Here is a 12,240-nt window from a genome sequence, read left to right as displayed (position 1 = left end):
ATAGGACGTTGTCAACTATGGGAAAGTTTTCAGTCACGGAGAGAACATCTCCAACTTGATGTTGAATTTGCCTTGTAGTTTTTACTAAATAAGAGTTGAGGAGGAGCTTTACTGTAGAGCTGCTAGAAGGGGTAGCAGTGGTACATGAAGCCAACTGCCTAATGGTTAGGCTGCTCATGTACAGGTGCACAGTGTAAAACAGCTCCAAAATTGTGTGTAATACCCAAATCATGGTGGCTTGGGCCAGACTGCGGCAGCTGTGCTTTGCCAGCACGTCTGAACATTGCACTAGAGGACATGCTTCTAGGGATGAGGCGGCAGCTCAGTCCCAAAAAGTCTTATCCAATTTGGATTAGCAAACACTACCTGCTAATGCCAGCTTTATCTATTTTTTTTTTAATAAAATAGGGGTTTGCGTGCTATACTTCTTTTAGATATTCAGTAGTAGTCAGATGGGAACAAGCTTTAATGAAAAACAGGAGCTAAGAGGTGGGAGTCCCTGTACTCAATCATCCACCCTGTAATTAGGCCAATGGCCAGAAATAACTCCAGGTATAGCAAAGACCTTTCTGTGCTGTCAGATTGGAAAGTTAACACAGCCTTTGCTCCCCTACAGAACATTTTGAAGAAAGTAGAAGAGAAGTCTGAGAGGGAAACCACTGCCCTGGATGCACATAAGGAGCTAGAAACAGTAAGTTTGAATGAACTATATTTGAAGGCCGTTAAGATTGAACAAGTATGCCCAGTTTCTCCCCAGAAGAGACCTACAAACTGCATTCATTCACTCCTGGAGCTTCCTTTTAAATCCTGACGCTATGTTTCAAGAGGTTTTTTTTCTTTTTAAAGTCTTCCTTGCTCTCAAAGATGAACCAATCCAGCAGCTATTTAATGTCAGTCAGGGAAAAATCCCTTACTAACAGCAGATGCGTATGTTTCCTCTCTAGGAAGGGCTGAGACAACGCTTTCCCTTGGGGTTTTCAAGAATACAAGGTGTTTTTGCAGATGCCTGAGGGTGATGGATCCTACTGAGAGATGTGTTTAGCTGCAACAGGCAGTCGAGTATTACTGTATCAGGTTTCCTCCAATGCAGCACATCTCTTCCTCTGACCTAGAATAAGTTTCTCAATGAAGTGAACATACCTGCTTTTATCCCTTTTAACTGATGATGGTACAGTCCCTGGTGTTCAGGTGGAATTCAGTTGTGCTTGTTACTGCGGTGCACAAAGTGCTGGACAGGCATTGTTTTGCATCAGGGCTGTTCCTGACGTGGTCATACGGGGTGACCCCCCCTTTGGTCGACACGTTTGAAAGGTCTGGAATGCCATCTGGAGTTGCTGGCAGCTATGTGGCTGGAACAGGGCACTACAGGGACCAAGGTGTTTGAATCCCCTTCTCTTAATGACCTTCAGAAGCTTGGAGTATCTCTTGAATCCTGCAATTCAGAATAAGCATTTCAAGTTGAAAATTGTGCTCGAGCATCAGCCTGAGGATATGGTTGCAGCTTATGACTGAAATACTAAAATAAAATGACTGTTGGATTTACCCTAAACTAGCATATGAAGTCTACACTTGGGAGATTGCTAGGGATAAAAACAGAGGCCTTAATGACAAAGAATATTCTGTGTTACTTCATATTTGCATGATGATGATGCATCTGCCAGCCTATTTTGTTTTTTCCATTGGTTAAAAGTTTGAGGAAGGCCGTTACTGTAACATGCAGATGACAAGGACTGCTGTTGCAAAAATGCTCGTTTTGTAGTTGATTTCCTAACTCCCTTCTTATGGTTACTTACCTGAAAATGTTTAAGTTTAGATGCCTAGCATCCAGCTAGATGCAGGCATTACAACAGAGGCCAGCTGGTGCTTAATTTTCACTGCAAGCATCTTATTGGATAGGTAGGAGCAGCTTGTGGTTTCACTTGCTGATGTTCTGGTGGATTTTCAGTAACAGAAGCAGTGCACAAAGTGGAGCATGTTCTCCAACGTAATTTTTCTACCTAACCAGTTCTCAAGAGAGTTGCTCCTTATGAAAGAAGCAGTAGCATCTAGGTTAAGGTCCCTGTAACAGGGTAGTGCCTGCACATTGACTGTGCTTTTTCTGTCAAAAGTTTGTACTTGGTCCCAGATGGACCACGAGGAACATCTCTTTCATGGGACATTCCATCACAGCCTTGGCAGCTGGTGCTGCTTGGCAGAACCACAGCATTTCTACCTTTGAAATGAAGATCTTTGGTTTGTTCTCTTCTTGAAGATAATACTGTGCATGTACCTTTTTTTTTTTTCAAATGCTGGAGATGGGGAAGAGATGCATGGTGTGTCAGAATCTGGTAAACGAGCTGTTCCCTTTGCTGCACAGCCAGGAGTGTTGCTTAGCACTGTCTTATTCAGTACCCAAAGGCAGCCATCTAACATGTCCTGATATTCAGCTTCTGGCTATAACGTTTCCTGGGTGCTGTTTTTTTTCCTTTTGTTTTGTTCTCCTCCCCTTTTTCATGTGAATACAGTCTTGGTGGAAGAGCCTGGTTTGTTCAGTTCCTGTTACAGCAAGGCACTTACCCTGTCAAGGTCAGGCCTTTCCGTGCTTTACAGCACTTACCTGTTCAGGCCATCAGAGACAAATCTTCCTATTCTTTCTCCAGGTGGTGAAAGCGTGTAATGAAGGTGTCAGGAAGATGAGCCGAACAGAGCAGATGATCAGCATCCAGAAGAAACTGGAATTTAAGATCAAGGTATAAGCACGGGTTGGTAACAACCCCCTGCAGACAGTGAGCCAACAGCATCCAGGTGTTGCACACGCATACCCAGCAGCAGTAACCCAGTTGCACTCCCTGCAGTGACATTCAGTTGTGGCAGTGCACTGCCTGTCCACGCTGTCCTGCTTGAAACTTTGAAGGAGAAGTGCTGCCACGGGCACTGCACCCACGTGGGCACTAGGACAGTGCCTGTGGTCACAGGGCACTGCGCTGCAGCAGCTGGGGCAGCGCTAGAGGCAGCATGTCGCACATGCGGAGCTGTGAGGCACTGGCAGCTGTATCGTACATTACAAGTGACATTAAAGGAAGATTAAATCTACAAAGAAAAACACTTCAAAGCTGGAAAATACCAAAATGAAGGCTGTCCCCCCATATTTAATTCATCCATGTCTTCATGCATTATGCCTCTAATCCCCTGCTGATCTGTTCTGGGTCCACTCAGGGAATGACTGAATATTTAGGGACTTCTGACCAGATCTTATTTAATACATGCCAAGAAACTCCAGTGCTAAGTATAAAGTCACTGGTTCTTTTCATGAGCGCTGTGAAAGTGCTCCTCAGATCCGTGTGCTTCACTAACTTTAAGGAACATACTTAGTTTCCCAGCAACCTTTATACATACCTGAGCAACTGAAGAAAAATAAAAAATAAATAAAAAATTGAGACCATTTGTTTGGAAGGCCACACTTGGCACCCCAAGAATTTGATTTTCCAAACCCCTAAACCAGTGGGTCTAGGCAAGACCACAGTCCTCAGGCCAGCTTTGGGTTGCAGTAGCCACAAGACTGCCGTCATCGCTTGCACAGCTGAGGCTGCAGTGGCAGGCTGGAGCAGGTCACCCTGGGCACTGACACGGGCAGGGCTCCTCTGGTGAAAATAATGCAGGGGCACAGAAAGAAAGACTGCACCACAGGGCATGTGACGAACATGGGCGGGAGAGGTGGTGGAAAGGGTAGCAGTTATGGTGATATTTTCAAGTATTTCAGTCATTTGACCAAAAATGTAGTGTCCTAATATAAGAAGGGCTTTGTTCTAGGCTTCTGTTTTTAAAATAATATTTTGTAAAACTCTAGCATAAATGCTGTGGTGGCTGCTCCTGGCTGGGACAGAGCCATCCCCTGAGAACTTGTTTAACCTGCTTTTTTCACAGCCAAAAAGCCAACTACATGTTTTTGAAAGCCAGTCTCCCTGGCTCGGTGATGAGACACGGGATGCTCCAGAGACTGGATCAGGCTGTGCCGGGCGTAGCCTGGTGTTTAAATCCAGCACTGGGCACTCGAGCACCGCTGCCCTGGACTGTTTGTTCGTTCTTGGGCCCCTGCTTGTGTCCCTGTCTGAGCTCTGTTACTCCCTGTGCTGGGCTGTGGTGTGGCTGTAAGAGCACACTGCGCTCTCTGTGCAGCTCTCCATCCATCCTCTGCGGCAGGAGATGTGATGGGAGCTCACTTGAAATTCCTTCTTCGTGGCCTGTTGCTTTCAGCATCTGAAGTGCAAAAGCCCATGGATTTGTTGCCCTTCTCACTGTTGCTGTCTTTTTCTAACTTCTAGTCCGTGCCCATCATCTCTCACTCCCGCTGGCTGCTGAAACAGGGGGAACTGCAGCAAATGAATGGTCCGAAGACATCGCGAACGCTTCGCACCAAGAAGCTCTTCAGAGAAATCTACTTGTTCCTTTTCAATGATCTGCTGGTAATTTGCCGGCAAATTCCTGGGTAAGTGGAAAATTCAGGTAGCATACAGGCGCTTTAAGCCCTTTGTAAGCGCAGGCGGGGAGCACCGGCTATTCATGGGTGGTGCAGCTCGCCAGCTGAAACTTGATGGCAAACAGGACTTTCTGTCAGATTTGTGCAGATTTCAGGGCAGGTCTCCCAGCAGGAGAAGCAAAGGCGTATCCACCAGTTTCTGCAGAGTGGCACTGAGCTACATCAGCTGGCGGGCTGATCCAGGAGGCCTGTCTTCCTGTCAAGAAGTGCTTTTTTGACTCATCGCTGCCTGAGGAACAGCTCAGATTTAGTCAGTTAAATTTCTAAGAAAGGAGTCTAGAAAATCTGAGCAGTGGGGAGAGGTATAAATTTAGGCCTGAGGCTAGCGGTTATATTTGACGTGGTATAACCTGCCTCAGGAAGAGGGGAATGTCATCGTGCTTAGGACTGTGTTTTGTGAAGCTAGAGACCAGTGAAATACAGCAGCACAAACAGACGGGTCCCAGAGAACAGCGCGTTCTTTGTAGCACTAACTAGACTCACCGGTAGGGAGCATCTCGCCAGTCCAACATTTCTAATAAACATGTCGCCGCAGTGTCTGTACGCCTGGAAATATTTTGCTTCTGCGGCAGCTTGTATCCAGAAAACACAGAGGCATTTTACAAATAGGAATGAATTGAGCCTCACAGTCCCCTTTGAGGGAGCACCATCTGTGTTTTGTACACGAGTTGCACAGAGCAAGCAACTTGTTTTCGGCCACGCGGGATGCCTAAGGCTGAGCAAGGAGAGGGTCTGTTGCTTTGCGGTGAGGTTTCGCAGCCACCCGCTCGTCCCTTCCCACAGCAGGGCATCTTTTCTCCTCCTTCCATACAGAGGTTCTTGGTCTGGCCCCAGTACAGTTCTGGGTGGATGAAGACAAACTGTTGTGCCATACCTGCAGGTTTTCCTCATCTTCTCTTTAACCCCTCTCAGGGACAAGTACCAAGTGTTTGACTCGGCGCCACGGGGGCTTCTTCGGGTGGAGGAATTAGAAGACCAGGGGCAGAGTTTGGCCAACGTCTTCATCCTGAGGCTGCTCGAGAATGCAGATGACCGGGAGGCCAGCTACATGCTGAAGGCGTCATCCCAGTGAGTACAACGCGGTCACCCCCCAGCACGCAGCGTTGCTCCCTCCTTACTGCCAGGCAAGGGCAGCAGCCTGCAGGCACGGGGAGCAGCCCTCAGGACTTACCGGGGTCAAGTACCCAGAGATCCCACTGCTCAGCTGGCCTTAGGCCAGCATGGCTGACCCTACAAATTGTTCTCCCATGGCCACCTTCAGTCTCTCCTCCTGAAAGGCATTAGGGAAGCAAGCAGGTTTCTCTCCTGTATGGTGGATGTGTAGCACCCATGGTGGAAGACAGACAGGCACTTTGCGTCCTGGGGCAGAGTTCAGAAATCAGTCCTGGCCCAGGAGCCCACCTGATGTACAGCCTGCAGCGTACGCAGTAAAACAAACACGATGTGTCCTGCACACGCTGCCAGCGGTCAGCCACTGAGACAGAAGCCGTGCCTGACCAGGCCTGCGACGCAAAGTGACTCCTGGTCGTAGGCAAATAGGAGAAGACAAGGCCTCTTCCTCAGCGCCTTCCATAGCTGATCCTGACCTTGCAGCAGCCCTCTGCTGCTCGGGGCCTCCTTGTCTCCCTGGATATAGCTTATTTCGCTCATGGATTTTTCACTTCAGGCTCCAACAAGCTCAGACCGGGCAAATGATTCAGCTGCACTCACACAGGCAGGATTGTTCTGGAGCTCAGTGCCTGACTTTCTCATTGACCCAAGACTCACCAGAGCCACGTTTTTCCAGGCACAGATCCTGTGCTGTTAAAGGTGCCATACAGGCAGACGTACCACCAGTTAAGCAGCTACTGGAGACTGTGCACCCCTCAGCTTGATGTTGCTTCACTGTTCAACAGTGTTTGACATCCATATCTGCAGCACCAGGATGAGGAAGACAAGCCCCCGGCACAGCGAGCACCTGCACCTTCCCCTCAGCTATGTGACTGCAGCTTTCCTGTGCTGAAAATAGAGACTTCAGTCACATCGTGCAGGGCAAACGCACGGCTGACGTCTGTGAGCCTGAGCTGTGCAGAGAATGATAAACCAGGCCAGGGTTTGCCTCAGCCTGGGGAGACAATTGCGTTTCTGTGTCCTGCTCTGTCTTTGAGCCACTGTGAGCGTGAGAGCCTCCCCAATGCGTGCCCACAGGTCTGGTGGCCTGAGGGTCGGTGTGGTGCCTGCCGGAGGCTGCTGTTCTGAAGCTGCAGGAGAGGTCTGGGCAGTGCAAGCCACGGACCAGAAAAGCGAAGAATTAGAAGAGGGAAGCGGATGCCAAAGAGCACCTGCTGCATGTACTTGACAGCTCTCACAGCATTTCCCAGCGCCGTACCCACACAGCAGCGACAATCTGCTCGGTGGCAGCTTGCAGCTAGCGCCCCGGCTGGGCTCTGCCAGCACCAGCAGCTGCTCTGAGTTTGGGCACAGCTGGGCACAGGGGCGGGCCTGGCGCACACGCGGGCCCCTCACTGGCTGAGAGAAGGCAGGGCGCTGCAGGGAGGATCCAAAGAGCCCTGCAAGGAACAGGCCTGCAGCCAGCACCGCAGCGAGACTCGTGAGCCGGTCTCTGTGCCAGCCCCTCAGAGCACAGGGCCCCCATCCCGTGCATCTTCCCCCTGCGGGGCTGTGCTCGACCTGCAGCTGGATTCACTGGCCCCAGGCATTGCACTTTGCCGCCAGCTCTGCAGGTCCATCTGTCAGCACATTTCCTTCTCAGCTCCCTTTTAGCCGCTCCTCCCAGAGGAGGCTCCAGTGGCTTTAGGTGTGCATCAAATTCAGGTTTAAAAGCTAGCATCCGAGGAGGGAGAAAGTCCTGGCTTCCCTCCTTCAGCCAGAAGCTGCAGCACGTGAAGAGAAAGGGAGGGGATGCCAAGGCAGGGGCTTCTCGAGCACATGTGAAATCTTCATCCTCCTACTGCAGGTCCAGGCCTCGCCTTTAGTAACCATGTGCTGGAGCTGACAGTGTGCTCACGTGGCTTTCGTCTCAGCTGCTGCCAAGCGAGCCATACCTGGGTAGGCCACAGCGTTCATCTGCAAACTGCTCAGCAATACCCTTCAAGTGTTCCTGCACAGCAGCCGTGGGAATAGATGTTCCTCTGACTGTGTTTCACCAGGGAAAACCGCTCCTGTTGACCTCACGGGGCCAGGAGCTGCTGTTCCTGGGCAGAGCTCGAAGGAGGCCAAGCTCCCTCCTGCTGCCGCTGGCTCGCTGCAGCCATGCTGCTCGCAGGGATGGCCAGCACCAGGGCCCAGAGGCCAGCCGGGCCTGTGGGGCAGGGCTGGGGCTTGGTGCCTTGGGGCACTGCCACCCGTGGGACATCCCAGCTGGTGTGTGCCAGAGGGAGGCTCAGCACCACCAGTGAGTCCAGGACCCCAGGGAGATGGGCAGGAAAGGGCCGTGAGAGGAGGAATCAGGAGCTCAGGGCTGGGCGGGTAGGAGAGGTGGTGTCTCTAGGACTCTCCTGTACTCACAGCCTCGGCTTATTTCCCCTGTGCAGGAGCGAGATGAAGCGCTGGATGATTTCGCTGGCCCCAAACCGAAGAACCAAGTTTGTTTCCTTTACATCCAGGCTTGTTGGTAAGAGACACCACACAGCAGCCAGGAACTCTTCACCCCTATCCCAGGGCCCCTTCATCTGCCTTGATCTCCCCATCCCGCCCCAAGGCCTTAGGGCCCTGTGGGAGCCTCTCCCTGGGCTCCCCTCGCGTTTGCACCACGGATACCCACTTGTCAAGGCCTGGCCCTGACCTTGTTCCCCTTCAGCTTGGGCTGGGCAGCACCAGCACTCCCCATCCCGCCTGCACTACTCAGGCCCTGCAGTGCAGGCTTGCACCCCAGGCCCTTCCTCACAGAAACGCTCCCCAGTGCATGCCCTCCACAGGGTTTCTCACTAGATCAGGGGGGACATTCACGGAAGTCGCGGTGTTACACCCCCCGAGCTGCTGTCCTGCAGCAGTCTGTGTCCTGGCCTGTCCCTCACTCTCGCCCTGTCCCCTGGCAGACTGCCCGCAGATCCAGTGCGTGCACCCCTACGTGGCCCAGCAGCCGGATGAGCTGTCCTTAGAGCTGGCCGACGTCCTCAACATCCTGGACAAGACAGACGATGGTAGGGGGGGTACGGGGGTACAGGGAACAGGTGTCTGCGGCGGGGTGGGCTTTGCCCTCGGCTGAGCGGACAGGACGGGGGATCTGGGTGGGAAGAGGCAGTGCCAGCCTCGCAGCCGAGGGAGCTCGCAGCAGAACGAGGGCATTATTGCGGCCTCTTAATGCTCAGCAAACCTCGGCTGCCCTGGGCCGTGGCAGGGCTGGCACAGCCACCCAAAGCGTGACCCGGAGCCGTGCCTACCTTGATGATGCTTCGCAGCCTGGTCCATATCTCTGCCTGGCCCACACTTGTAGCTGATGAGCTCACCGGGTCTCTGCTGGGACCCCTCCTGTGGTGTCAGGGACAGCAGAGGGGGCTCAGTGGAAGCACTGCCTGCCTTCTGCTGGCTGCCCTTTAGCCAGTTGTCCAAACACAGCACTGCTCAGGCAAGCGGGCCTCCTTGACTAGACTTACAAACTGGACAGCCTCCAGCACAGCCAGCCCCCGAGGAGCTAATGGCAGCTTCCAGCCAGCACTGCCAGCTCCACGGCTCTTCCCAGAATGGCCGCCCCAGCACAGGAGCAGCGGCCAGGCCTTCCTGATGTGTGCCTGTCTCTGTCTCTGCTCAGGCTGGATCTTTGGGGAGCGTCTTCACGATCAGGAGAGGGGCTGGTTCCCCAGTTCTATGGGGGAGGAGATCCTGAACCCCAAAATCCGAGCCCAGAACTTGAAGGAGTGTTTCCGGGTGCACAAGTCGGATGACAGTCAGCGGAGGAAACTGGGCAGCAGGAACCGCCAATGACCGCTGGCACACCCGAGCAGCTGGAGCGCGGCTGGGAGGGGGCAGAGGACAGAGGCTGCCGTCTGGGAGGGGGCAGTGGTGCAGGACCTGGCGCGCCAGACCGAGCACACACATCCCTGGATAAACGGGCCGCAGGCGCTGGGCTGCCCGCCACGCTTTCTGCAGCGCTGATCCTTCCCTGGAGCCCAGTGCTTCCAACCGGCTAACAGAACACCTTTCCAAAGAGCACGAGCCCAGACTGACACAACACGAGGTGCCAGCCAGCTGAGCAGCGAGGGAACCAGGGGCTGAGGGGGGTTCCGCCTTGACCCCCAATTCCCTGCACATGTTCCAGCTGGAGCTGGCTCAGGCTGCCTGGGAAGGGCACGTGGAGCAAACGGAACACAGCAATTCGCACTGCCCATTTGAGCGCTGCCAGCTCATCACTACCTTCTGAGTTAGAGGCTTTCCTAAAGCTGCCTCTTACAGGCGTGGAAGCTGAAGCAGAGGAGCTGTCTCTCATCCTCTCACACAGCCCGTTAGCACCAGGGCTGGGAAGAGCCCCAGGAATCCCATTTCCCCAGCCCCGGCGGCTTCACAGTAGCACCTTCCCCCGGCAGACCCTCGATCCGCTTCCAGACGCTGCGAACACGGCCCCGTTCCACCAGCGGCCTGACCTCGAATGCCCCGACCCACGCCCCTGCCACCTGAACGCCCCGGAACACACCTGGGTCCTGCTCCACGGCTCACTTCTCTTCTACAGCTGGCAGCCCCTCCGCAGCGCTGCTGCAGAAGCCGGCACCGGGGCCTTCCCTGGCTGAGCCGGTGCTCACAGGAGGCCAGCGCCTGCACACGGTCTGCGCTGCCCAGCGCCGCCCCACCACGTGCTGCAGGGCTCCGGGAGCGCCAGCAGAGCCGGGCGCCGTGCAGCAGGCAGGTGACAGTCCCCCAGGAGCTGTTGTCACACGGCGCGCTGCAGGAGGCCCAGCGATCACACCTGCATGCTTGTACCCCACTCCTCCCAGCTGCGCGCACAGCCTCCCTGTACAGGCTCACCCCCGTGTATATACGCAAACCCCGTCGCCTGCAGAGCCAGGTCACCACTCCTTCCAGCTGTGACACTGAGCATCGCATGGAGCCCAGGGCACAGCATCAAGAGCAGCCAGGGGACAAAGCCAGCACGAAGCAGCCTGGCTGCAAACAGGCCCACGCGTGGCCGCAGGCTGGTCCCAAGCTGCAGCTGGCATTGGTCAGGGAATCACGGTTATTGAGCAACTTTCTGTAACGCTGCAAGGAGTCTTCCAAGCGCTGCCTGGGGCCTGCGCTGCTGCATGCTCCGCTGGTGTCCTGGCTGTGCTCAAAAATGGGGTGGAGAGCAGCTGCCCGCCCGTGGGGCCACGCAGCTGCCCCACACAGGGCAGCGGAGCGTGGCTGCGCTGGTGGCAGCAGGGGAGGACAGAGGAGAGCTGCTGAAAGGGGGCTCTGCAGAGCTGCACTGGGGCTGCGGGTGGAGGGACTAAGTCACGCAGGGGTGCACGGCCCAAGGCCGGCTACAGCCAGACCCCAGGAACAAACCCGTGGGAGCCACAGCAGCAAAGGGAGCACAGAACGGGTTCCTCCCTCAGGCCCAGCTCGGTGCCAGCACCTCAGCAGGAGCACCTGGCAGCAGCCAGCACAGCAGGGTGTCCACCTGACAGCAGCATGCACAGGCTGGAGGCTACCAGCCCCCACCAGAGCCCAGCCCCAAGGCAGGGGCCCGCAGCCTCCAGCTTGGTGCCGGGGCTCACCCACCCACCAGGGACCCCCCAAGTCGCTCCCCCCTGCCCCCAGGCCGTTTTCTGGGCACAGCCAGAGCTCCACCTCAGGGCCCAGACCCTGCAGCAGCTGCAAATCCTCCAGTGCGAAACCCGGGGGAGCTCTGGCTCCAGGCAGCCCAAGCTACCTGTGAAATGAGCACAGCCCAGAGCTGCAGCCAGCCCAGCGCTGAAGTCCCACATGCCTACCTGGGACGCTTCTTAGTACAGAAAGGCTCCTGCACCCCTCAGCAGCAGCTGTTCGGTAGCGGAGGGGCTGACCCAGGTTCCCCAGTGCCAGGACACGGACGCCCCGCTGTATTCCTTGCAGGGGAAGAGGGGCGCGGGGCTGCAGCATGCTGTCCCACCCCCCACCACCAAACCCTGGGACTCACTCTTGCTCTGTTGTGACCTTTTATGACTTCAAACCCTAGGCACAGGCTGTGCCGTTTTCAGGCACCAAGTGGCATCCAGTGTTATTTCTTCAGACCCAGCCCTGCACGCCTGTTTCAGTGGTCTCAGTGTTGTACAGGGCCAGGCCTGGGCCCCACAAGCACGGGCTGGAGCCCCCTGGACCCCGCCAGGCTGCCTCAGTGAACTGAGGGGAACTTCTCGTCGTCTCGTTTGCCGTGTGATGAAATATAGCTGAGCGAGCCAGCGCCAAAGTGACACGCCTGCCTCTTCTTCCTCCCTCAGACCAACTGCGTGCTCCCCCCGGTGCGAGTGCTGGGGATAGGGGGAGCTGGGCCAAAGGCAGGGAGTGGATGTGGGGAGGGGTGGGAAAATGGTGTGGGATGACACCGGGGAGAATTGGGGTGGCACATATCACCTAACCACCCTCTCCCAAGGAAAGCTGTGCCAGATGATACCCAACACCATTACCACCCCACCAGGACAGACTTGGAAAGCTGCTGCCAGCCCAAAGGCCCTTGCTGCCACGGGCTGGAGGGGTGACACTGCTGCGGTCGAGCCTGCCAGGCATCAGCGTGCCCACAACTCACACCCTAAGAGCCAAGAGAGATGTGGGGT

The 12,240-nt window shown here is 55.0% G+C and overlaps 1 protein-coding gene across 3 annotated transcripts in view; it reads left to right on the top strand.

Moving 5' to 3' along the window:
• The window catches only part of NGEF (neuronal guanine nucleotide exchange factor), a 51,151-nt gene extending 39,271 nt beyond the window's left edge, over positions 1-11,880 (top strand). For all 3 annotated transcript variants that reach the window (XM_080605078.1, XM_080605079.1, XM_080605080.1), the window contains 7 exons: positions 617-691; positions 2,640-2,729; positions 4,302-4,465; positions 5,429-5,584; positions 8,050-8,129; positions 8,554-8,658; positions 9,267-11,880. In XM_080605078.1, coding sequence (XP_080461204.1) covers positions 617-691; positions 2,640-2,729; positions 4,302-4,465; positions 5,429-5,584; positions 8,050-8,129; positions 8,554-8,658; positions 9,267-9,439 — 843 coding nt within the window. In that variant the 3' untranslated portion in view covers positions 9,440-11,880. The remainder of the gene's footprint in view (positions 1-616; positions 692-2,639; positions 2,730-4,301; positions 4,466-5,428; positions 5,585-8,049; positions 8,130-8,553; positions 8,659-9,266) is intronic.
• Positions 11,881-12,240: the final 360 nt, after the last annotated feature.

This window comes from Anser brachyrhynchus, assembly GCF_964034855.1.
Source record: "Anser brachyrhynchus genome assembly, chromosome: 9".
NCBI lineage: Eukaryota > Metazoa > Chordata > Aves > Anseriformes > Anatidae > Anser > Anser brachyrhynchus.
Note: the sequence above shows the minus strand (reverse complement) of the source record. Positions and strands in the feature narration are given on the sequence as shown.